Below are 26,515 nucleotides of genomic sequence, written 5' to 3'. Positions count from 1 at the left end.
CCAGACAAAGAGTGTAAGTTTGTGAAACACTGGCAGAATTAGAGACCGGGTATAGACAACGGCTTCTTTTTACATCTTTCTAGGCATGCTGACCTCGATGTTGTGGGACAGTCCCGACTTCAGATGTTCTTTTCCCATCAGAAGCTCATACATTTCCAACCACGTGTTATCATTGTGTGTTCAGAAGGTGTGGTCCCAGAGTCCTAGCGTCTCTCATGAGGCTGAATCGTCCAGCCTACATCCAAGAAAGCAGACAGACAGATTGTTCCCTGAGGACCGAACGGAGTTTTCAAGGAAACTGGCTTTGCGGGCACTGACCTTGAAGGTTCAGAGCTGAAGGAGGGATTTCTCTTTGGTCGGATGTCAGGCCTGAGTCCCCAGCTGTGCTCCGTCTCCCAGCATGCCCACGCCCCTCCCCAGTGGGAGTGGGAGTGTGGGGGCATTCTCAGGGTGCCAGAGGTCAGCCGTCACACGGCCACAGAGCCCCTCATTAGTGCAGAGTGTACTCAGCCACCAGGACAGATGTCACCTTCTGTTCTATTGTTTTAGGCCAATTAATGGTCGTTTGCCTCCAAGGGTCTGACCTGGTGCTGACTCCCATCAGATATCATCATTACCTGGAACCGTTTTCATTCCTAGAGGACAGGCACAGGTGGGCCCGTTTCCGAAGCTGAGATTGATGTAGGGTGAGTGCAGGGCGCGTTCAAGGTGCTGGTACACCGGTGCTTGGTGAACCCAATGTTCCCTTCCCTGGAACCCAGGTGTGGAGGTCTCCTCCTGTCCCGAACTGTCTTGTTTGTACATCCTCTAACCGGGTAGATGAACTGCGTCGTGAGGCAAACAATTCAGCTTTTTACCAGTTTCCTGTTATTTCATGCCTGATTCTGGTTTGTACTTGCTCCTCTGGACCGAATTAGTCTCTCTCTTTTTTTCTTCTTGTTTTCTTTTTAACATCTATTTATTCTTTAAATTTTTTTTTAACATTTTATTTATTTTTGAGACAGGGAGAGACAGAGCGTGAACAGGGGAGGGGCAGAGAGAGAGGGAGACACAGAATCTGAAACAGGCTCTAGGCTCTGAGCTGTCAGCACAGAGCCCGACGCGGGGCTCGAACTCACGGACCTCGAGATCATGACCTGAGCCGAAGTCGGCTGCTTAACCGACTGAGCCACCCAGGTGCCCATAACGTCTATTTATTCTTGAAAGAAAGAGAGCACAAGCAGGGGAGGGGCAGAGAGAGAGGGAGACGCAGAATCTGAAGTAGGCTCCAGGCTCCAAGCTGTCAGCACAGAGCCCGACGCGGGGCTTGAACTCACAGACCGTGAGATCATGACCTGAGCCAAAGTTGGACGCTTAACCAACCGAGCCACCCAGGTGCCCCCAAGTTAGTCTCTCTTAATCAAAACATAGCAGGAAAGGTGCAACCTAGTTCTGTGTAAAGAATTTCAGGGGTGCTTTAACACATAGAACCAGCAGAAGGAGCAAAGACGTTACATGCATATAATCCTTCTTAATTGTGGTTGACTTAAGACTAAGACCTAATTACTACAGAGTAATTGGTCTATAAGAAAGATTTTGAAGCTATTGTAATTAATACAATGGGCCAAGTAGGGGATGGGATGGAATCATCGGATTTTAATTAATTGGTGACAGGAAATTTCCTGTTTCCTGAAGGAGAGCTCCTCATTTAGGGAGATTTACACACTTTGGGATTACAGGAGCCTGCAAATCACTTCCGTTGAATTTCTGCCCACCTGACATTTATTGAAAAGCCGCCAGGTAAATTGAAGGTTACAGGAATTCTAATCTGATTTTTTTTTAAAAATTTTTTTTTTCAACGTTTATTTGTTTTTGGGACAGAGAGAGACAGAGCATGAACGGGCGAGGGGCAGAGAGAGAGGGAGACACAGAATCGGAAACAGGCTCCAGGCTCTGAGCCATCAGCCCAGAGCCCGACGCGGGGCTCGAACTCACGGACCGCGAGATCGTGACCTGGCTGAAGTCGGACGCTTAACCGACTGCGCCACCCAGGCGCCCCTCTAATCTGATTTTTGACCCAAGCGGTATTCAGGATGTCACTGTATTTGTGGGTTCCTCTGAACTCTCCTCAGCTTCAGGGTTAATGAGGTTAAAGGCTCTATTTGGGTTTCTCTTTTTTTCTTTTTTAATACCCCAAGGTGCCTGTCTGTCTGTCTCCTTTGTCTTTACTTTTTTTGTTTGCTCTTGTGGTGTTGAAATAATTCCTGGTGATTTGGAAGCACCGTGAACTTTGGGAACGTCCAAGTCAAGGGTAAATGTTGTACCTTCTTAGAGAAAGCTGATAATCATTTCATTTGTGATACTCCTTGGAAAAATGGTTCTCCTATGGAGCCCTTTGCAACAGTGCCTGCCTTCTAAACATTAACACTGGACGTGAGAGGAACATGTTCTGGGTGTAGCATATAGCATTGTGCCTGTAGTTAACGATGCCATATTGTCAACTTGAGATCTGCTAACGTTAGAGCTCATGTGAGTGTTCGAACCACAATTTTAAAAAATGGCATTGATGATTCCCAGTCCGGTGATGGCTGAGGAGTTGCTCTCATGTTAATACTCTCGCCGTGGACACCCTTGAACTCTGGAGACACTGCCGAGAGCGACCTAAAGAAACAGACACTTGGGAACAGAGAACAGCATGGTGTGATTTTCCCATTTTATGACTTATAGACTGATGGACGTCCCCATGCAGGGAAGCTGACGCTGTCCCCACCCTGTTATGGAGAACAATAAAGATGCCACAGACAGACATCTACATTGAGGGAGAGTGGCAAATGAGTGGGTAGATCCAGCCAAGGATGGACAGGAGTGACCTCATGCTCAAGGATCACCACGAACATACACGTGTACTCATATGTGAACGCTCAAGGTTGCCGTAGAAGTATGGTGTCAAAGCATGAACTCTGAGGTTCCCAGGTCATTCATTCATTCATTCATTCATCCATGACATATTTATGGAGGACCTACTGTGGGCCAAGTGCTTTTCTAGGTCTTGGAGGTATCGCAGGGAACAGAAAGAAAAATCCCTGGCCCCACTGAGTTTACAGTCTAGTAGACAGAAACAGCCAATAGGCAAGGCTAGTAAATAAAATCTAGTGTGTTTGTGGTGTTGAGTGCTATGGAGAAAGAGCAGGGGAGGGTGACAGGAGTTGCTGGTGGAGGACATGGGTCTTTCAGCAGGGTCACTAACGAGGACCTTGCTTGGAAGGTAACATTTGAGGCAGGTCCTGACGGTGAGGGGGTATGTGGTGCCGATATCGCCGGGCAGAGGGGTCCAGATGGAAGGGAGAGCCGAGGCAGCAGTGTGCCTGATGCTGGGGGGGCCGCGGGGACAGGGGACAGCAAAGGTGTCAGGGACGTAGTAGGCACCGGGGGGAGGGGGTTCTGGGTGTGTAGGGCCTTAGAGATCCTTGTGAGGACTTGGGTTTTTATGTGGATGAGATGAGAATTTTTGAAGGGTTTTGAACAGAAGAGTGAAAATACCAGGGGTGCCTGGGTGGCTCAGTCGGGTAAGCATGCCACTCTTGATTTTGGCTCAGGTCACGATCTCATGGTTTCGTGGCTTCCAGCCCCATGCCAGGCTCTGTGCTGACAGTGTGCAGACCCTGCTTGGGATTCTCTCTCTCTCCCTCTGTCTGTCCTTCCCCGATTCATGCTGTCTCTTTCTCTCTCTCAGAATAAATAAACTTAAAAAAAAAAAAAAAAGACCGAAGATACCTGACCTCTGTTTTAACAAGACTCGGGCTGCCACGGAGGGAAGAGTGGCAGTGGGGACCGTGTGGCAGTCGAGGACGTGGGAAGTGAAGGCATTACACATGTATGTCTCCCAGGCAGAACTGGAGGGCTTTCTGGGCAGATCGGGTGTGGGCTAGCCAGGGAAGAAGGGTTCAGGATGAACGAGGGGTCCACCTGAGCGTCTGGGCGGACGGACGGAGTGGCCTTCAATGGGAGAGAAGTGTGTGGTGAGGGTGTGTGTGTGGTGAGGGGCAGAAGCTCAGGATCAGGTCTGAGATGTCTGTTAGACCCTCAACGGGAGCCGCCCGGTGTGCGATTGGAAAAGAGAGTCTGGAAGTTGGGAGAGAAGTCCAGGCTGTAGGTGAAACTTCACGATTCGTACACCCCACCGCTCTGTCTGCGGGCAGTGACTTCCCCCGGTGCTGACAGGCACATGTCTGTGACCTTGAAATCTTGCCGTAGGTGAAGGTGAGCATTCCTCTGACCCAGTGCCGCAGGCAGCCCAGTCCGGCCCGATCTTTGCTCGGTCGGCCGCGAACACAGCCCTGGTCATCTAATTGTAGCAGTCCCCGTAACGGAGAGTCCCGCGTAGTCCTTTGGGCAGGATGCCGCTCCAGTATCTCAGCAGGGAAAACACCAGGATCAGGGATAAATTGGCACTGATTGTGGCTGCCGGCTGGCCCCTGGTGACCAGGCAAGCCTGCAGGGTGTGTGACTTATAGATGGTCTTCGCGGCCACCTGGAATAGCCCGCTAACCAGCCTGAACAGGGCATGACCCCGGGACCTCATTAGCAGCTGCTCTCACTGGAAGGAGCCAGCCCTCCCATCAGGCAGGAGAAGAATCCCCGTTTAATGAGGCCCTTCCCAGGGCAGGTGCAGAGTAATCCTGAGCAACGCGTCAGGAGGAAGGTTTTGCACTGAGAAGCAGACTCTTGGCAAAGTAACTAGAGTTTCCCCGAGTGAGATTCTGCTCTGCACTCTCCCATTGTACGCGTAACGGGGCCTGGCACAGAGCTGGGGACCTTGTCATCTCTCAGTGATGTGCGGGCCCAGGTAACTGACTGGTACGTGTCGTGTCTTCTGCGTGGACTCCGGAGGCGGATGGCACCGGGCCCTGGAGGCTCCCCTCCCCCCTGCGTGACCTGCCTCAGCCAGGCTGTCCCTGTGCTGAGGGCAGGACCGTGGCTCCCCACGTGCCTTCTGGGGGATTGCCCTTGCTGGCCGCTGTGGTCGGATGGGGCCATGTGGCCAGTGCCGCCATCATTGGGGAGGACCACCAGAGTCCTCCCAGCTCAGAGGACTGGGGCTCAGAGGGCGGCGCTCTAGAGGCAGACCGGGCATTCGGTGTGCCCCGTGCGCGTAAGAGCGAGGCGAAGCATCGCGCGTGTTCGTGCTCACACATGCACCGCTATCTCTTGGGGGGGGCGGGCAGTAAGAAAATGAATAATAACTTTGGTTGGCAGAGGGCAGAGGGGGCTTCACTGTTGTCTTTTTTTTTTTTTTTAATATTTTTAAGTTTATTTAAACTTACTTAAACCAGAGATGGTGCGAATGGGGGAGGAGCAGAGAGAGAGAATCCTAAGCAGGCTCCCAGCTGTCAGTGCAGAGCCCAGCTCAGGGCTCAAACACAAAACCACAAGATCATGACGTGAGCTGAAGCCGGATGCTTAACTAATTGAGCCACACCGGTGCCCCAAGACTTCTTTTTTAAAGTTTATTTATTTTCACAGAGAGAGAGAGAGAGAGAGAGCACGTGCACTCGTTGGGGAGGGGCCTAGATGGAGGCAGACAGAGAGAATCCCAAGCAGGCTTCCCGCTGTCGGCGCAGAGCCTGACGCGGGGCTCGAACTCACGAACCCGCGAGATCACGACCTGAGCCAAAGTCAGACGCTTAACCAACCGAGCCACCCAGGCGCCCCTTTGGGTCGCTTATATAACAAGTGTTTCCCTCGAGGTTGGCGATAGGAAGACACAGGGGGGCCGACTCAGAAAAGTTGTATTTTGGAAGTCGGTTTGAGCTGGTTTCGGGGACATCAGAAAGGCAGAGGCAGAGGGAAGAAAGAGCTAATTGTGGCGGTTGTCTTAGAGCTGTCTCCGGGCTTGTCACGGTGACGTTGACAACATCGAATCAGCTGGAAGTGACGGGCGAGCGTTAGCGCGAGAGACAGTCCTGGGTTTCGCGCAGGTGCCTAAGTGTTCGCTCGTTTCCGAGATGTATTGTTTTCAGCTCTGGGAAGCTGCTGGGAAGCAAAAATAAGGTCGCCCATACCGGTCTGCGAGGTGCTTTAAAATATTTAAAGGCAGAAAAAGAAGACGACTTTCCTTTCCTTTTCCTGCAGTTGGAAAGTGGGGCAGTGGGTTGGTTCTTAGGAGCCGTTTTAGGAGTCAGATGGAGAGTCTGGGAACTACGTATTTGAGAGTTAAACCCAAGGAGAAGAAACTAAATGAGACAGAGAGAGAGAGAGAGAGAGAGAGAGAGAGAGAGAGAGACAATGACAATGAGCAGGGGAGGGGCAGAGAGAGAGGGAGACACAGAATCCGAAGCAGGCGCCAGGCTCCGAGCTGTCAGCACAGAACCCGACATGGGGCTTGAACTCATGAACCGCGAGATCATGACGTGAGCCGAAGTCAGACGCTTAACTCACTGAGCCACCTAGGCGCCCCTATTTTCTTCAAATTTTAAAAGAAATCAATATTCCACATCTAATCGAAGCCTTTACATACCCCTTGCTGGTGTCCTTTTCTCTTTCCCTCCTCCGAGGGAGACATTATCATTACCATGCCTGTGTTTATGGTTTTTAATATAAACTGTATAAAGAGTGGTTGCACATGAGTTTACCATTTTTATAAAAAATATCATGCCATACATATCCTTTTGTGACTTGATTTTCCCCTCTCATTCTTTTGGGTTTTTTTTTTTTTACTTAAGAAAATTAAGATATAATTAACACACCATAAAATGCCTCCTATTAAAAGTATACCATCGGTGGTGTTTTTTTTTTTTTTTTTTTAGTAGATTCCGAGATTTTTTTTTTTTAGTAGATTCATAAAATGGAATCGTTGCCACTAACTTCAAAACATTTTCATCACCCCCCAGAGAAGCTCTGTACCCATCGGCCGTCAATTCCCATTGGCTGGTTGGGCTGTTTTCACTTTTCGACTGTTACGGAAAACGCCACAACGAACATCTGTGTACAACTCTTTTGGGGACACTGTGAACTCTTCCTGTGCCAGGTTGGGAACCTTCGAGGAGGATCTCACACCTGCCAGGAAGTGTTCTTCACCCAGTTGAGGTCAGAGTTTAGCACCGAGGCCAGAGCCGTGGCTAGAGACTGGACCTCACGCGAACCCCCAGGCAGGAGGGCAGAGGGAAACACGTTCCCAGGAGAACAAGGAGTCATTTGTGAGCTGGAAACACAGCTCGCGAGGTGTTTACTAGAAGCTCAAAGATGAAATGTGTTTTCTCAGAGATCACAAATGTCTACAGGGACCTGAGGGACACGATACACGAAGAAAGGAGCTTATTGTGGACTTGCAGCCCCATTGGTGGGGATGGCATCCCGTTGCCCCTGCTGACTGTGCCCACATGGGAATGTAGGCACCCCGTTTCCCCAAAGAAGCCAGAAACCCCATTTCTATGGGGGGTGGGTGTGGATGTTCTGCTTTTAAAAACATCGGCAGCTGGGGCACCTGGGTGCCTCAGTTGGTCAAGCATCCGACTGTTGATTTCGGCTCAGGTCATGATCTCGTGGTTCGAGAGTTCGAGCCCTGCATGGAGCTTGTTTGGGATTCTCTGTCTCCCTCTCTTTCTGCCCCTCCCCTTCTTGTGCTCTCTCTCTCTCTCTCAAAATAAATAAACTTAAAAAATATTCGTAACTAGTGGTGCCTGGGTGGCTCAGTTGGTTAAGCATCCGACTTTGGCTCAGGTCATGATCTCACGGCTCGTGGGTTCGAGCCCCGTGTTGGGCTCTGTGCTGACAGCTCGGAGCCTGGATCCTGCTTCAGATTCTGTGTCTCCCTCTCTCTCTGCCCCTCCCCAGCTTGCGCTCGCTCTCTCTCTCTCTGTCAAAAGTAAATAAAAACTTTTAAAAAATTAAAAAAAATACTCACAATTAGTTCAAATTTTGTAAAAACAAGGTAATGGGTCAGTTAATGAAGTGTGGCTCTGGCCACCTGCAGCTCAGTGGGCCCCGTGGTAACCTCTGTAGCCTTCGTAGTCAACCAGGAATGCAGTAAAGGAGCCTCTATGCTTGGACTATTCCCATTTGACATCGTCTCAGAATTTGTTTTTTCAAAGTTCTATGTAGGAATTTGATGATGGGAAGACAGAAAATCAAACCAACGAGGAGAGACTGTTTTGAGACCGAAAGATGAGAAGTCCCTGCTCGAGACTCATGGCCGTTACATATTTTTAGACCTCTGACTGCCAACCACTGGCTGATTCGTCAGCCTGAAACATCCTTTCCACAGCGAGTGCAGGCTGTGCTGCCTTTGACAAAACAGCAATGAGGAGGCAGTGGCTGGATTTTATGGGGTTGCAGCAGGAGATGATTTATTCGCGCCGGATGCTGAGAGCTGGCCCTTAGCTCGTGATGAGAAGAGCTGCAGGGCAGACAGAGCCTCTGCTCCGTCGATGGCATTGATGACCAGAGATTGTTTCTCTCCTCTCCCGGAGGGCTGGTGTTGGGGGCAGGTGGGGAGTGGGAAGGGTGTCTGGAGGGGAGGGGAAAGGGTGTGATGAGAGATCCCAAGCAATGGGCTGTAGTAGTTACCTGTCTTACTAACCTATTGTTCAAAGATCAGCCCGAGTCTAGCCTCCTCCAGGAAGCCTTCCCTGACTTGCCAATTTCTCTCTCCTTCCTGCATCTGGTCTCTGAGTTCCCTAAGCACATATTCCTCTGAGATATCACTCCCGCTGTTGTTTGCTATTCATTGATTAATTCATTCAGCAGATGTTTAATGAGCACCAACTATGTCCTAGGCAGGGTTCTAAGTGCTGAGGACACAGAGCAGGCAAAGAACCTACATTTATATGTGTGTGTGCGTGTGTGTGTGTGTGTGTGTGTGTGTGTGTGTGTGTGTGTGTGAGAGAGAGAGAGAGAGAGAGGGAGAGAGGGAGAGAGAGGGAGAGAGCCAGAGTGAGCAGGGGAGGGGCAGAGAGAGAGAGAGGCAGGAGAGAGAGAATTATAAGCAGGCTCCATGCTGCCAGCAGAGAGCCTGATGTGGGGCTCAAACTCACAAACTGTGAGATCATGACCTGAGCTGAGATCAAGAGTCAGATGCTTAACCAACTGAGTCACTCAGACGTGCCCCCAAACCATCCATCCATCAATCCATCAATCAACCAATCAGTCAGTCACTTGCTATGTTAAAAGGTAAACGCTATAGAAAACATGGGTCTGGCTAATGGGTCTCAACTGTAGGGTTGGGGGATGAGGGATGGGTAGCGTGGTCAGAAGAGGATTTACTGAGCAGGTGGTGTTTGAACAAAGACTGGATGTTCTTTTTCACTTAGCACCTTGTGTTCATGCTGATGGTTTGGGATAAACTTTCCCATGACTTTTTTTTTCAAGCTCAAAATAGATTTACTCATTTATTTGACAAACATTTGCTGAGGATCTGTTTGCTTCTCTTCATGCTTTTGGGTCTCAGCTCAAATGTCAGTTTCTTACAGGGGCAGGCCCTGAACACCTTTCATTGTCTCCAGTTGTGATCGGTAGTCTAGTCTAAAGTAAAAATGGGGTGCTTGGGTGGCTCAGTTGGTTAAGTGTCCTACTTTGGCTCAGGTCATGATCTCGCAGTCCGTGAGTTCGAGCCCCACGTCGGGCTCCGTGCTGCCAGCTCAGAGCCTGGAGCCTGCTTCGGATTCGGTGTCTCCCTCTCTCTCTGCCCCTCCCCCACTTGTGTACACACTCACTCTCTCTCAAAAATAAGTAAATGTTTAAAATTTTTTAAAAGTAAAAATGGACTATTTTAAAATTGTACTTAAAATTTTTTAATTGAAAAAACTTTAGCTTTTTTTTTTTTTTTTAAAGTTCAAGTCTGTTTTATTTTTAGGAGAGCATTTTTCATGACCAGGACTTACCTTATTTATTTACCTGATTAGTAAGACAGTGGTCTTATCGATTTGTGTATGAATGAATGAATTCTCCGTGCCTGACACATCGTATCTGCTTAATAAATGTCATTGGGCAAAATGAATGTGCCAGGGACCATACTGACTGTGGTGTTATAATAGGTTTTGGCCTTTGAAGAGTTAGGTTCCTACCATCCAGCAATGATGCTCCTTGGTATTTTACCCAAAGAAGTTGAAAACCTAGGTCCACAAACCAAGATGTCCTTCAGTGAATGGATAAACAAATCATGGTCCATCCGGACAGTGGAATGTTACCAGCACCAAAAAGGAATGAGCTATCCAGCCATGAAATATGTGTAGGAACCCTGAGTGCATATCACTAAGTGAAAGAAGCCAATCTGAAGAGGCTGCGTGCCATAGGATTCCAATGATAGGACATTCCGGAAAAGGCAAAATCATGGAGACAGTAAAAGATCAGTGGTTGCCAGGCATTGAGTGGAGGAGGGGTAAACAGGCAGAGCCCGGAGGATTTTTGGGGCGGTGAGAATACTCTATACGCCACCATATGGCAGATCTGTGTCATAAGTTTGTCCCGACCAATAGAGTGAACCTTAACGTCAATCATGGACTCCGGGTGATTGTGATGTGTCAGTGTAGGTTCATTGATGATGACAAATGTACCATCTGGTGGGGATGTTGATAACAGGGGAAGCTTGTTGGGGGGCAGGGGGAATATGGGAAATCTCTATACCCTCCCCTCAATTTTGCTGTGAACCTAAAACTGTTGGGGGGAAAAAATGACAACAAAGTCTTAAAAAAAAAAAAAAAAAAAGGAAGAGAATTGCATTGTAATGGTGGAGACAGACATACCTTCTCAAAGCAAAGAGTATATAAATACACTTGCCAGGCAGGCATAAGAATACAGCTCAGAATTCAGCTGACTGGTAGCTCCTTGTGTCCCAGAAGGCAAATGACACTCCCCGGAATTTTACGGGATGTCCTGCTGGGCCTTTTGAGTATGTTCGATGAATTAAACAAATACGTATTGAATCCCTACAATCTTCTGGGTACTGTGCCAGCTGCTACAGGCACATCCTTGTCCTCACGGGGTGAACAGTCTAGATGGGATGGCATATTTCAGTCTCCTCGTACTTACTATGAGTAACCAGCAGATCTACTCTGGGGCATTTGTTCATTGCAGTCATGGGTCAGTATGTTCCTTGCTTTGTGCTCATTTAAAAAGTACTGACCAGAGAAAGGCTCTTAAGACAGAGACCCTGACGGGTCAGCCTCTCTTGCTCCATTTCTAGAAAAACTCAGGTGGGGAAAGCTTCAGCATCTCAGCCTGGTAGCTCAGAACCATCTAGAAGTTTGTGGGGATTGTGGGGAGGGGTAAAAAAATCTATGTAAATGGCATAGTTTACTGGAGAGGAGTTCAAGCTTTTGATTAAAACAATTTTTTTGTGTGTTTGTTTATTTTTGAGAGAGAGAGAGACAGGGCGTGAGCAGGGGAGGAGCAGAGAGAGAGGGAGACACAGAATCTGAAGCAGGTTCCAGGCTCTGAGCTGTCAGCACAGAGCCCGACGTGGGGCTTGAACCCACAGACCGCGAGATCGTGACCTGAGCTGAAGTCAGACGCTTAACTGACTGAGCCACCCAGCGCCCCAAGAGGAGTTCAAGCTTTTGAACCCCCCTCCCCACTTCATTCCTCCTTTCCCATCCCTGTCCCCTTCCACCACCAACCAAACAAACAACAAAAACAAAACAAAACAAAACCCCAGCTATAATTATTTATCATCTTGGGTTATATGCTGAGAAATGGCTGGGTGTGGCTCCAGGGGACAGGCTGCTGGGTTGGGCCCTCATTCCCCTCTCCTGCCGCATCCCTCCCTCTCCTTCTTGCTGACATGTCTGAGCGGTAGCCACACTGTGCATTTAAAAGCTGTCCCAGCCCCACTTCTGGGGTCCCAGGGTCCCAGGAAAGAGGCTCAGCTTTTATTGAAGCAGTTTCTACAGGACTTTGGGAACCAAGTCCTTTCGGGAGGATGCTGTGTGCTCTCACTCGAGGGGAGAAGCCGCCGAGCCCCATTTCCTGCCTGACCTCTGCCAACACACACATGCACACGTGTGCACACACGCACGCACACACACACGCACGCGCTCCCTTCTCCACCCCGGGGAAAAATGTCTAATGAATGTCTCATGGCTGAAGAACTGATCCAGGTTCCTCAGAGGCAGTTGGTAATTATTAAGTCGAGAGGATCATGAAACACTGTTCTAAGTTTGAAAGGCTTATCAAGAGTAGATCAGAAGCAGGTAGTTAATAATTATAAACCCATTTCCATGGAAATGGCCTTATTAGCAAGGACGCCAGCTGCCTGAAAGTAAAACACTGCCTTTCCAGTTGGAGGGAAATGACCTAAAATAAAAACTTGTGCATAAAAGTGACTCTGAGTTGGTTGTTGATCCGTTTCTAGCTGGACTTGGGCAGAGTCCCATAGTTGGTCCAGCTCATGGGCTGGACAGTCAGAGAGGAGAAGGAAGGACCCACGGGGAATGGGGCTGCCCTCTTTGCCCAAAGACCGGCTGCCTCTGTACCCCGAGACCAGAGTGCAGATTTAGCAGGATTAAGCTGCCAATAGCAGAAAGTTATCACTTTCTTGGCGTTCACTTTGCTGGGATCCACTGAATGCTGAGAAACCAGGAGGTATTGGAAGCTGCCCTCTAGTCGTGGTTACAAGCACGGCACACGGTCCAGAGGGATCGAAGATCTGGTCTGAAAGGACCGAGCGTCTCTTACAGGAGGACACCCAGCAGATGGAGAAGTGAGGAAATCCTGTGACCAGAGAGGAGATTTTTCAGGCCGGAGTGTGGTGGGTGGGGAACGAGGGTCGTGGAGTGGGTCCCTAAGTTCCTGAGACCCTGAAATCCCTTTGGCAGCTCAGGGTCAGCCCTTAATCTCCCCCTTCTGTGCCTTCTCACTAAAGATGCCCAGTAAATCAGGGTCCCCTGGGGGGGGGGGGTGGTCCCCATGCGTGCCCACTGTCCACCTTCTCACAAGGCCTGGGATCTCTATGCAGCGAGCACTGTCCTCCCCGTGCAGAACAACACGACAAATAGATACTTGAGGACTCACAGCTCGCAAGTCCCACACCCAGCCTCAGCTCAGCAGGGAACACCCGGCTGTGTAACTTTAATAAAGTTATATTTCGGTTTAAGTAGCTGCTTCTGGCTAGTGGCCACTGGATGAGACAGAGCAACATCAGAGCTTCTTAAGCCCTTGGCTGCGTGGGAAAAGGTTAGATGCGACCAATTCTGTGTGGAGTCTGGTGTGGTTCTGATTTGTGTGGAATTCTGTACGGGGCAGGTCAGTTCTGTCAATACTATTGCTGTGTCTGAATGAGGTCTTGGGTGCCTAGATGCCTCCCTCTCGCCAGCCCCCTGTGGTTTTGACCCTCTTCGGGAGTTGGCCGGGGGAGGGGAGCTGTCCATGGTAGCAGACTTCTGGGGGCCAAGCAGCCTGCCCAGGTTCATTTCCAAACTCTTTCCTCACAGGTTGCGCGTTGGGGGTTCAAACTGAAGACCCTGTCCAGACCCTAAAAGGCAGGGCAGAGGCTTCCAGGCCCACTTGGGTCCAGGCAGGCCCACTGGCAGGAAAGGAATAAGTTGGTTCGTGTGACTCAGGTCTTGGGCGACTGTGAATCAGTTACTCGGCCGTCATATTCCTTGGCTGGGGATAAAGCTAGCACCAGGGTGGGAAGAGGCTACAGCAGGAATCACTCACAAGTCCTGTGCTGGCTGGCTTCTGTTTTAACTCTGTTCAGTGACTTATGTTGGTACAATAGTCAGCCTATAATTTACAACGTCCCTGTCAATGATAAGACGCTCCCTGTGTACAAAAATATTATTGAGAATGGCATTGGTCCTTTTCACCTATAAATGCCCCATCCACCTTCTTCCCCGCTTCCAAAAACACATGCAGCGCTGTCGCTCCATGAATTAAGGCAGGTGGATTCTTTACATCTCATCCCATTTCGGGCTCACGAAATGAACAGTCTACTGTACTATCTTATATGTTGCTCATAGTTATGTGGCGAACCAGGAAGCTAGGGAGTCCTTCCCACGCTTGGTCTCGTGATTCTCCCACCAGCCCATTCTTCCCAAATCCTAAAGCTCAGAGTTTGAACCACTGGTCCATAGACACAGCTAAGTAAAAGTAGAAGTAGCCAGAATCCCGGACTTGCCGCAGGACTGGAACAATGGTGACACCAGACAGGAGGCTCAGAGCGCCTTGCCGTGCGCGGTGCTGGATGGTGGCATGGGCATGCGTTGGGTGGGGGCGACACCAGACAGGAGGCTCAGGGCCCCTTGCTGCGTGCGGTGCTTGGAGGCTCTGTCAGCACCGCCGTGTGCTCTGTTGAAGTTGGCAGTCACCCTTTCGATTGGCAAGGAGGAGGGTGACAATTTATTACACTCTTGATGTTCTGCTGAGCATCAGGTTTTAAATGGCACTTTCGTATGTGTTTGTTTTCCAGGACAAATGGCTCCTTCTATGAGATCTTGCAAGTGGACTTTGGGGTCGACAACAGCAGCGGCCTGGCCGGGGCCCAACCCATCACCTGGCAGGTGGAATACCCAGTGGAGGACTCCATGAGCGAACTGGCCGTCTCCGAGATCTTTGTCAGCCAGACATCCTTCGTGGGCATTGTCCCTCTTGCGATGGTGAGAAATTTGAGCTTCGGAAGGGGGTCACCAGGAAGTTTTCTTTGAGTGATTTAATACTCAAAGAAACATGAAGCGTTTTATAATCTGTTATTTTTTATGCTCTTGATGAAGTTCTTGAAGCAAAGGAAATGCACTTAGATTACGTTTTATTTACCTACTTCCCATAATGCCTTCCTGGAAACTATTTGGGGTCTACTGTAAATCTCTGTTCCTTGTGGATATTGGGGAACGTTTCCCGGGGAGCCCTTGTCCTTTATCGTCTCAGTCTGTGCCCACATCAGGACTAAGTGCTGTATCAGGGGTCTGCGTGGGGACAGTGCTTTGCATGTGAGCGAGTGGCCCGGGTCACTCGACTTCGCCAGGAAGTTCCCAGGGAGCGTGGGGGCTGGACAACTGAAAAGCGCAGCTGGACTGAAGGAGCCTTGTTAGGATCTGAACAACTGAGCCTGCATAAGGTCCTGAAGTCCACAGAACCTGTTGTGTTTCTGTGCCTGGCCTGGAGTGACCAGATTTTTCCTCTGACTTTGGTTGAAGCTCCCTTCGCGACCAGGCTCGGGGACCACACTAGAGCACAGGGTCACACATGAGGTTCCAGAACGTAAAAAGGACAGCGCCGGTGGGCCACAGGGATGATCAATCCCTGGGGAACGCTGCATTCCTAATACCCTTTTCCACACCGGACATGTTCAGTGGAACATGAAATATTCTGCATTGCTTTGACCTTCCTGTCTGGGACCAAAGTGTGGGGGTCAACACCCAGATATTCTAGGGCAATCTGTGGGTGCTTCTGTCATTCATACTCAAGTTGGATACTAGGGTTAAGATCCTTGTAAACGAAACCCTACATCCTCCAATTAATTCTGCAATTCTGTATCTGTGTTCTTATTCTCGTCTGTGGCTGAAACACTTTCCCAAAGTCTCCCCAAGCCTGGCTCCTTCTCTTCAACTTGACTGTTCAGAGATGCACCCTTCCCCAACCACGTTGGCCAGGTGAGATCCGTGGAGGTAGGGTTCTGGTCAGTCGTGTCCACGTCTGTGACCCCAGCACCTAGAACAATGCCTGAGACAGTTCATATATGCTGGAAACGAATGCTGGTGAAAGAACCCCATGCTTTAATCCAGGCTACTGGGCTCATCTAATTCTTGAAAGTTAGCCTGATGGAGTTTACCCCCATGAGCAACAATCTGCATGGTGGTTTTGGGGCAGAGCCACAACCAGCGGGAAATGGCCCTGGAAAGGGGCAGAGATCGATGGATGTAGATTTTAAGGCAGAAGGAGGCCGTTCTGATTCTCCAGATCAACCTAGATCTGGCTGAGGTTGGGTTACATCTTTACTCTGAGTCCTTACAATTTTGCTCTATGCTTAATGTGTAGCAGTTGATTCACTGGGGATCCCGCAGCCTCCCATTGCTTCTGAGGACGGAATTTCAAGGGAGGGCGTCATGCTCTCCTCTGATGGGCAGGTGCCGGTTCGGAGAGGAGCCAGAAAGGAGGCTGGAACCAGGCAGGGAGATAGACTCCTGGTTGGCCGAGTGCAGCCCACAGACCAAATCCAGTCTGCTGCTTGTGTCTGTGGAAAAAGTTGTGTCAGAACACAGCCAAGTGATGGATGGTGATGCGTCGTTTACGACTGCGGTAGGGCTGTGTTGGCGCACTTTCAACGACGCATCCGTGGCCAGAACTTGAGTTTAGCATCTTGCCGGAAGTACCCTTCTGAGCAGAGTGCCTGGCAGCGGGGACAATTACTCTGTCGTTCTGGGCTTCGGGAGATATTAGTCTCGTCTCTTGGGATAACCTTTCCTGATGGACCTTTGCTACAGACGCTCAAATGCTCTTTGGCTGTGGTGACAGCCTCTCTCATGATGCCTGAAGACCTCGCTGATGGCTCTTGGCTGAGTGGGGTGTCCCTCATGGGGACAGGACAGAGTCAGGGGGAGGGGTAGAGAAGGAGATGGTGAAACCCACACAGGAAGGAAGAACCTGGCAGATCAGGAAAAGCAGGTGGGCTTTGACAGTCTCTGCAGGGGCCAGCCTCCTTGACCCTGTGTCTTCCTGACAGGTGCCTGGGCTCAGCACCGGGGGTGGGGGGTGGTGGAGGCATGTCTCTGACTATGAGATGCTGCATGTTGCTCCCCATCTGGTCAATCTTTACTTAGGGAAGGTTTCTTGCTTTTGGGCTTTAATTCCTTTTGTCAGGAAAGCGTTGGATCCTTGAGCGGTGTTTTGTATCACAATCTCTTAAATCACTGTGACGAGCGGCTTCAAAATGACCCCAGGGGACCAGAGCTATTTAGGAAAGTTTGCAGTGGGACGGTGGGACCGAGCTTGGTAGTTCATCTTCTTGAAATCGGTTGTTTGAGCTGCTCTCCAAACCCACAACTGCCAAGGGGTGGCCTTCGGGGTGGGGGGGGGTGGGCGTGGGGGCGGTTCTGCCTACTTGCTTAGCAGGGAAGTACCTTCTGTGTGCTCCTTCCCTTTCTCCCTTCCTGCCAGGCCCCTCCCCTCCCTCTTCTCTCCCCTCCCCCCCTCCCCCTACCTCCCCCTCCTCCTCCTTTCCCCACCCCTTCCTTCTCCTCCCCCGCCCCTCCCCTTTCTCCTCCCCTTCTCTCTCCCACCTCTCCTCCCCCCCCTCCGGTCCCTCCTCCCTTCTCCTCCTCCCCCCTCCTTTCTTCCTTCCCCTCCCCCCTCCCCTTCCTTTCTCCTTCCCTCCCCCTCCCTTCCTCCCCCAAACCCCCTCCTACTCTCCACCTCTTTTCTTCCTTCTCAGTGGCAGCTAACTCGGGACAACTTCTGCTGCAGGATATAAAGGTGCTGTGAGACTTGTCCACAGGCATGAACAAAAGGGCCTTGTTATTGTATGGGGTTGTACCCAGAAGCAGAAGCCACTTTCCTAGTTCAAACAGAGTCATTTCAGTGCAAGCCCTCGGGTACGCGGGAATTAGGACAGATGAGAAGCCAGACACAGAACAGAAGAGAGTCGGGAAGCCTGGCAGGAACGAGGGCCCCCCCACCCCAGGCTGGAGGCAGGGCACCGGGGCTGGGTCACCTAAGGAACCGGAGCCCGTCCAGGGAACGGACGCCGGCTCTGGTTTTATCGCACGATGTGACTCTGACGTCCGAATGTGTCCTGTTCACCAGAAGCCTGTGCGTTCAGAACCCAGCCATGCCGAGTCCCAGGCCCGGCTGGAATGCTCCACTGGGCTGGTTTCTCGTCTCTTTTCACCTTAAAGGTCACCTTGGAGAGGCCTCTCCCGGCCGCTCAGACCAACTTAGTTCCGTCCTTATATTCTTGCTGACTTGTCTCCAGTTCATGCTTATTTATATGTTTGTGCACATCTGTCTTGGCCTGGCTCCGATCAGGAGAAAGAATTTGAACAGGGAAAGTTTGATTTAAAGAGTTATTAATTCTGACAAGGACTGGAAAATGAGGGGTTGCTTAGTGAGAAGTGAAGAGAACGCTCAAGAATGTCTGGATGGAAGACAGGAGTACCCCCCGCCCAAGGGCTGAGAGCGCGTGCCCAAGGAAGAGGTTCCCCCCGCCCTGAGATCCAGACCTTATCGGGGAGGGGGTACAGTCACGGCTCACTGAATGTGGAGAAGTTGCTGAGGTGGCCGACCGGTGCAACTCGCTGGGATTTTGAGGACCGCACTTTACAGGGACGTGTCTCCTCAGAGGCACTTGCTGTCGGGGCACTCAAGGTGGATGCTGGGTAGAGCTGCGGGCTGCCGGCTGCCGCGGGAGCTGCCCACGAAGGCAGCCACCTGTGCCGGAGAAGTCACGGCGTGGGCACGGCAGCGGCCCGCAGAGAGAGCGCCACAATCAGAAAGCAAACCCTTTCCCTCTGCAGCGTCTCTCCGGCACCCTTACGGGCAAAGCTCCACACCTTGCCTTTCGGCGAAGGAAAAATGTTAAGGACTCAGATCCATTTTCACAGAGCAGGTGATGAGGGCACATTGGAGCTGGGCAGCAGTAGATTGCTAAGCAGATACTGGTCACGAGCTGCTTGATGGGAGGGACCGTGTTTGCTCCGACCAGCAGGCGTTTTCTCAGCACGGTGCATGGTGCCCCATGTACGGCATTTGCTCAACAAGGGAATGAATGGTTCTATTTACCATCGGAACCCAAGTCCACTGGCTGGAGCTCTCATTTGCCGTGTTAATTCCCTTTTGCCGCTGTAACAAATCATTCCAGACTTAATGGCTTAAAGCAACACAAGGTCACTGTCTTATAGTCTGCAGGCCAGAGTCTGACATGGGTCTCCCTGGGCTACAATCAACGTATCAGCAAGACTGCGTCCTTCTCGAGGCTGGGAGGGAGGCGGATCCATTCGCTGCCCTTTCCAGCTCCCCGAGGCCGCCCGCATCCCTTGGCTCCTGGCTCCGTACCACTCAGACCTCTGCTTCTGTCATTGTGTCTCCTTTCTGAGCCTCTTGCCTCCCTCTGTCCCTTATAAGGACCCTTGTGATGACATTGGGTTCTCTTGGATATGAGGCAGGAAAATCTCATCTCGAGAACCTTCGCTTTCCCTCTTGCCGTGCAGAGTAACATCCCCATCGGTTCTGGGGGTTATGACGTGGGCATCCTTGGGGGGTGTTATTTTCCTCCTACTCTCCCTGGTACAGGACCCCAGTCTCCCCTTTCTGGTCCTCCTCAGGCTGTGTACCCCGAGCTCTCCATCCTTCTTCTCACGATCCGTTCTTCTGTTGCCTCCCCGGGCTGCTTTCCGAGCAGCTTTCTGGACCTCAGTGTCAACCCCAGCCAACCCACCACCTCTGACAGCTCCCCGCTCCTGGGGGCACTGCTTTTCTGCCATTAGGAAAGCGCTCTGCTCTTTCGGAGGATCCCACAGGAGAGCCACCACAGGCCTGGCGATCTTCGTTTACACGCAAAGCCTTTCCTTCTGGAGGATATGGACCCCCCCCAGGGGCTGGGGCTGTTGGCTTCCTCTAACCCCTGGGGCTGGAAGAGACCTGAGGGCAGAGCCCAGCTGGCCTCTCCTTCTCGCTGTGGCCTCCCGGGCTCAGTTAACTTGTCTTTGCTTTCATTTCTCACCTGTGAATTTCCAAGTTAGAATCCCAGTCCTGTGTATCGCACAGCGGTGTTACGCAGACTGAGACCCAACAAATACGAACATGCTTACGACATCCAGGCAAATGGAAAGGTCACGTATGCAGTTGGAAAGCAACCCAGGAGGACTCAAGCACCTTCAGCTCTTGTGTAGAGTTAGTGACTGTCTCTACCTTTCCGGCTTTGTTACCCTGTTGCTTTACTGGGCTGATGTACATCCTGGGAAAACGTCAATCATTTCCACCTTTCAGGGAGTTGGCAGTGAAACATTTTGGTCAAGAGTACAGGCTATTGGGTGAACCTTTCTAGACTGAAATTTGAACTGTTAGCTTTGTTATTGTGGGCACATCACGTCTGTGAAACTGTTTCCTCGTCTGTGAAATGGTATTTCCTGCCTTATAGAGTTTTGTGAGGATTCAGTGAAATCCTGCAGGGACAGTGTTAGCACGTTGGCCTGGCACGTTGTAAGCACTCTGTAATATTTAGTCATCCGTATTTTCATCATGGCCATTATACGCTCTGGCCACATGCAGTCCTATCTGTCAAACTTTGCGGGAAGGCCAAACAGAGGTTCGGTCTCAGGGCAGGTGGTGGGTTCTCCTCCTGGAGGAAAGCAAGAGTTTGATTTCATGAGTCAGATATGGCCATGGTGCAGAGATGGGGAGATGAAGACCTGGGACTCAGCTGTGACAGGGAGGAGAGGAGGGAAGACTGCTGGGTGGGCAGTCAGCGGTGACTGTGCCCAGTCTCACAGCCCCTTCTGAGGGGGACTGTTACCCTGCAAGGCAACCTCAAGCTTATGATTTAGAACTTTGCTACTACAGTTGCGTGACCCTGGGTAGCATTGGACACTGTGGGCACCTTTTGGGTGATGAGCCAATTGCTACTTCATGGAGGTAAATTTTCAGCTTTGGGGGATGCCTGATAGAACTGAGAGACCCCAGGCATAGAAGCCAGGGCAGGCCCCAGTGCAGTGATCCAGGCAGGAGGGCTTGCAAAAGAACAGTGGCAGTGGTGATGTACCCATCCATCCCCCTTTCCATCCATCCATATATCCATCTGTCCATCCGTCCGCCCATCCATCCATCCATCCGCCCATCCATCCATCCATCCATCCATCCATCCATCCATCCATCCACCTATCCAGCCAGCCAGCCAGCCATCCCTCTGCCCATCCATCCACCCATCTTTCCATCCATCTGTCCATCTGTCCTCATCCATCCATCCATCCATCCATCCATCCATCCATCCATCTGTCCATCTGTCCATCCATCCTTTTGCCCATCTATTTGTCCATCTGCCCATCCATCCCTCCATTCGTCTTTCTGTCCATCTGTCCTTCCTTCCATCCATCCATCCATCTGGTCAATCGCTATACAACAGACATTTATTTAGGGTACACTGTGTTCTGTATTCATTATGTTTTGGTACCCGGAAAGGGGGAGCATGGAATTGATGGAAATTTTGGAGTTGGAAACCATTTGTGACTTGATATTTCCATTTCTAGCAGAACAGCACAGATGGTCAAAACTTTCAAAAATCCCGTCTTAAAAAGGGCAGTCTAAAAAGAGGAGTGTCATAACCCAGGGTAATAATGATGTTTTCTGCATCATCTTTAAAATCTACAACTTAAAAATAGTCTTTTTGCTGTCCCCTCCATGCCTGGGAAATGCTAACTCAGTGCCTGTTTCTTTGCTTTATGAAAGCACAAGTTTTCTGTCTGTCTTCCTCCGCTCCGTCTTTTCTTCCCTCCCCTTCACTTCTCTCCGGCATTCCGTCCAATTACTGAGCTTTGAGCTTAGAGATTTATTTCCAGGGGTAGCTTGGCGTGCAGGGCTGGAGTCCACTCTTCAACCACAGTTCTTAAAACTAAAAAATGAGCTCTGCGCAGGCAGATAAAAACACATTATCTTTCAACAAGGTTGGCATAAAACAGTGAACACGATTGGTGAGTTTCTAGGCAACTGGGTACATTATTCCGCATAGGAAAAAAAAGCAGCAGATCATCAGATTCCTTTTCAGCTGTATTGGCCCGAGACTTTACAAGACCGGGGCACAAATACTTCTTTCCTTCTTGTGTGTTCCGGCCAGTGGCGACAAACAGAGCCCCAGCTCTTGTGGTGCTCACCTTCTGGGACAGTAGGGTGCTGAGTCCGTTCTGTCATTTCGGGTGGTGAGAAACTTCTGATGGCAGCGGAACAGAGAGGCCGGGCAGAGTCAGAGGCATCAGGAAGATCAGGAAAACATCTTTCCAAGGGCCTGGTGTTTGCCCCGAGAGGGAGCAGTGGGCATCGTGCAGCAGAATTAGGCTTGGCGTGTTTCAGGACCTCGGAGAAGGGGGTGGGGGAAGAGCTGGGGAGGAAGGCAGGGCCGCTCCTGCGGGCCTTTCTGGAACAGCTAACATTGCACGGGCCTCCTGGCGCCCAGGCCCTGTTCTTGGCACCTGTGCTCCTCTCCTGTAGCTCCTCTGGCAAATTGCCACAAACGTAGGGCCTTTAAACAACATAAATTCATCTTACGATTCCCGAAGTTGGAAATTCCGTGCTGGGTCTACGGGACAAAAATCAAAACATCAGCAGGACTGTGTTCCTTCTGGAGGCACATGGGGAAGATCCAATCTTTGCCCGTTTCCAGTTTCTAGAGGCCACCACATTCCTTGTCTTAGGGCCCCACGTCACTCTGAGGTCCGTTTCTATCACCACATCTCCTTGGACTCTGACCCTCCCACGTCCCTCTTTCACTTCCAGGGACACTGCGGTGACACTGGGCCATCGGGGTAACCCAGGACAACCTCCCCATCTCAGGATCCTTCACTGGATCACGTCTGAAACCCCTTTATGCTCCATATTCCCAGGTTCTGGGGTCCGAGCAGGGTCACATTTGGGGTTATCTATTCATATCTCCACCCACCCCGCGAGGCTGTGAGGTCCTGGAGCCCAGAGGCCAGCGTGGTTGTTTGTCAGCTCTGTCGCCCAGCACGCAGCCCACCATCGGATGGCAGATGGCACCTGGTCAGCTTTGGTCAGAGGGCGCACTCCACGGTCTAACTTGGTGTTATTTCACTGCCGGTTTTTGCAACACAAACCAGACCGTGTTGCCCTTTCTCACTCATCCCACTTTTAAAAGCATCCAGTGACGTCCCATTGCACACAGAGGAGAATCCAGGGCTCGTAACCTGGGGTCTGCAGCAGGTGCCTGTTGTTAGGATTCAGGGGTCCATGACATTGGATGGGGAAAGAAACACACACATTCATACACGTGCGCACACACACGTAGGCACATGTGTGCGCACACACGCACACACACAGATGTAGACACGTGTGCACACACATGTGCATAAACATACATGTAGACAAGTGTGCACATACACATGTAGGCAATGAGCGCCCATATACACGCTCACACACACACGTAGGCACATGTGTGCACACACACAGATGTAGACGTCTGTGCACATGCATATGCACATGTACACACGTGTGCACACACATGCACATGTACATGCATGTAGACACGTGTACATATAAACGCGTGTGCGCGCATATGTAGACACGTGCACACATGTGCTCAAACCCTTGTAGACACGTGTGCACACATACACACATGCACACACAGATGTAGACGTCTGTGCACATGCATATGCACATGTACACACGTGCGCACACACATGCACATGTACATGCATGTAGACACGTGTGCATATAAACACGTGTGCGCGCATATGTAGACACGTGCACACATGCGCTCAAACCCTTGTAGACACGTGTGCACACATACACACATGCACACACAGATGTAGACGTGTGTGCACATATACACATACACACATACATGTAGACGTGTGCACATATACACATGCACACACGCATGTAGGCACACATGTGCACATATGCACATGCACACGCGGATGTAGACACGTGTGCGCACATATACACGTGCACCCATACATGTAGACACGTGTGTGCACACACACATGTGCACACACATGCATGTATGCACACACACACCCAGGAACACTCAAGTGCTGGTCTCTGCCCTCCGGGAGACCTGGGGGGTGAGGTGGGGGTACGCACAGACGGGCTCAGTACAGTGTGCTGAGTGCAGGGATGTGCCCCCACTCAGCGTCTGCGCTGCAGCCCCACCCCCCTGCTCCCCACCCCAGGTCCCCCCCCAGCCCCCTCTTGGGTGGCTGCCTCATCTTCTGCCTCCACCCTCGACACCGTGCAACCTACTGTCTATGTACACACAGAGCTCTCTGCTTACACACTTTAGACCCTGCAAACTCCTGTCCAGAGCCCTCCGGCAGCTGCTCAGAACTCGTGCAGTGTGATTCTCCCTCCTCACTGGGGTATCCAAAGCGCAGCCCCCCCTCAGACCTCATCTCGCTCACTCCAAAGCCTTCTCTACCCCAGGACCTTTGCCTGGGCTCCTCCTCCAACTGGAATCCTTTTTCTTCAGCCCTTGACCTGTCACGCATTCATTCAGATGTCGGCTCAGATGCAGGGAAATTCTCTCTGAGAAGATGATGGTGGCTTTTTTTGTTTTTGGGTTTTTTTTTGTCTTCTGTAAATAGACCCCCATTTCAGTCCCTCCAAACATTGGGAGTAGAGTGGGGGAGGGTGGGATGCCTTTGAATGTAGGAAGAGGGGGGCAGAGAGAGAGGGGTTCCCCAGGCTGGAATGAGGATCTGTGGTCTCCAGAGTAGGGAGCACCCACTGTCTGCTCCCTGCCTGTTCCTCTGGGGCCGCAAGGAAGCCTGGAAAGGTGGGGCCCTGGGCACAGAGGTCCCAGCCTTTGCCTCTGTCCAGGATCCGTGCCTAGCTTGGATTTGGACCAGGAGAGTATCAGCGATAGTCACAACAGACGTGGAGCTGGGGACACTTCTTTTTTTCAGCGGTAACCCAGACCAGCAGCAGTTTCGAAACGATTTGAGTGGATGGCAAACTCAGATACCCGAGGAACACGCACGATAAGCAGACTCAGGGCTGTGTTCAAATCCCGGCTCTGACTCTTAGCAGCCACATGAGGCTGGGCGAGTGACTCACCTGCCCTGACTCAGTTCCCCCATGGGCGCAATCGGCCCAGAACTGTGGTGAAGTCACGTGTGGCAACTGTCCGGGATAGAGCCTGGCATGAGACCGCCCGTCAACAACAGGAGTTTAGAACAGTGGTGTACGGTGTAGGGAACACGGGGGATTTCTGGCTGTTTTGACGTCGTTGGATGGGACGAGGCACAGGTGTGATGTCTAGAGAGGCGTCATCACGGTGGAGGCCTTCAGAGCAGAGAGGGACCACAGACGTGCTCCCAGTCTAGCTTGGAGCTGGGGGGCCGGGGGACTCCGTTTCTGAGAACCCCATTTTCCTTTGCCCTTCTCCTCCTTCATGCTCGGGGACGCTGGCTCTTGCTCCCATGGGAGGGAGGGCACAGGCCACCTCCCTCCCCAGGCCAAGCCATGGGACTGCTCTTGTCTGATCTGTTGGCTCGGGCTACCGGGCCCCTCCCTCGCTGTAAGCGTGCGTGGGCCAGTGGCTGTGGCTTACTCCGCTTGCCATGTTGAAGCCTCTTTATTTTCTTGGGCTGATCGTGTCTGATGGCACCCCAGAAGCAACGGGTGGGGGGACTTAAATCTCGTGAAGCCCTTGTGTCCTGTCGTGGAAGGAAGGAATCTCTCTCCCTCCCTGGCTGTCAATATCTGTCCCTTGCCTATCTGCACTGTAGATGGCTGGGCTTCGGAGGGGCGACCCGCGTCCTCGGAGCCCCCAGCCCTGAGCCGGCTCTGAGCACAGTCGCGTTGGCCCGCAGGAAGGTCCAGCAGGCATCCGTGGCCTCTTGGGGGTCTGTCATGGCTTTGGGAGGTCTTAAGTGGGAGGGCAGTTCAGAAGGTTGTGAAGGCTTGTGAGTGAGTCTTTTTCTTGTCCTTTGTCTTTGGTTTCAAACTTAAAACATAAGATATAATAGTGCTTGCCTGCATCCTCCCGAAACATTCCAGGTCAGGCGTAAGTGTGACCACCCCACCCCGACCCCCCTCCCCCAAGTTCACTAAGGCTTATCATGGTCTGTTTCTCATCCGGAACCGGGGCTGCGTTCAGACGCGTGTATGCGGCTGCAGGAAATACGCGGTGTTGCTTCGTGCGTGGCTGTGTTTTAAAACAAAGGGTGTTGTGCTCCGTATCACATTCTTCACAGCCAACAATATGTCTTGGAGGCTTTTGCATGCCCATGCGAATGGAGTCGCCTCATCCATTTTTTAAAAACTGCTCTGTAGTATTCTGTGGTGGGCTATTCCATAGTTCATTTCCCTACTGATGAATACTTACGTGGTTTCCATTTCTCCCCCCCCCCCCACCTTTTCTTTTTGTTACTGTGGTGCATCCTACAAAACTCCATCTGGTTTGGGGGTGGGAAGTGGGTTTATATCGTGTGCCAAATGGTCGCATGCCCGAACACTGCCGTGTTGAGGCAGGAGTGAGGGCGGCGATCAGTCAGTAGTCTGTCTTGGGTGCTTCTTTTCCTGGGGCCATAACGAATCACCGCCAACCAGATGGTAACTACTTTCTCAGTTCTGGAGGCCGGACTTCCAAAAGTAAGATGTCAGCAGGGCCACGCTCCCTCTGAAGGCTCCAGGGTTCTGGGTCCTTCGTTACCTGTTCCCGCTTTCGGTGGCTCCAGGCATCCCTTAGCTTGTGGCCACATCACTCCCACTCCCTGCCTCTGCACCGCAGGGCTGGCTGTGTGTGCCTCTCTGTGTCCTCTCCTTATGAGGACCCCAGTCACTGGATTCAGGGCCCACCCTCATCCAGTACGACTTCGTGTTAACTCGTTACATCTGCAAAGACCCTCCTTCCAAACAAGGTCACCTTCTGAGATTCCAG

The 26,515-nt window shown here is 51.3% G+C and overlaps 1 protein-coding gene across 2 annotated transcripts in view; it reads left to right on the top strand.

Annotated features, from left to right (window-relative positions):
• The window catches only part of LOC112870147 (transmembrane protein 132B), a 369,365-nt gene that overhangs the window by 263,350 nt on the left and 79,500 nt on the right, over positions 1-26,515 (top strand). For both annotated transcript variants that reach the window (XM_086681441.1, XM_086681442.1), the window contains exon 4: positions 14,384-14,570. In XM_086681441.1, coding sequence (XP_086537567.1) covers positions 14,384-14,570 — 187 coding nt within the window. The remainder of the gene's footprint in view (positions 1-14,383; positions 14,571-26,515) is intronic.

This window comes from Puma concolor, chromosome D3 (assembly GCF_028749965.1).
Source record: "Puma concolor isolate L17-30 chromosome D3, mPumCon1.1.hap2, whole genome shotgun sequence".
In the NCBI taxonomy this organism is placed as follows: domain Eukaryota; kingdom Metazoa; phylum Chordata; class Mammalia; order Carnivora; family Felidae; genus Puma; species Puma concolor.
The sequence above is the reverse complement of the archived record's forward strand: the minus strand, read 5'-3'. Positions and strand labels throughout refer to the sequence as shown.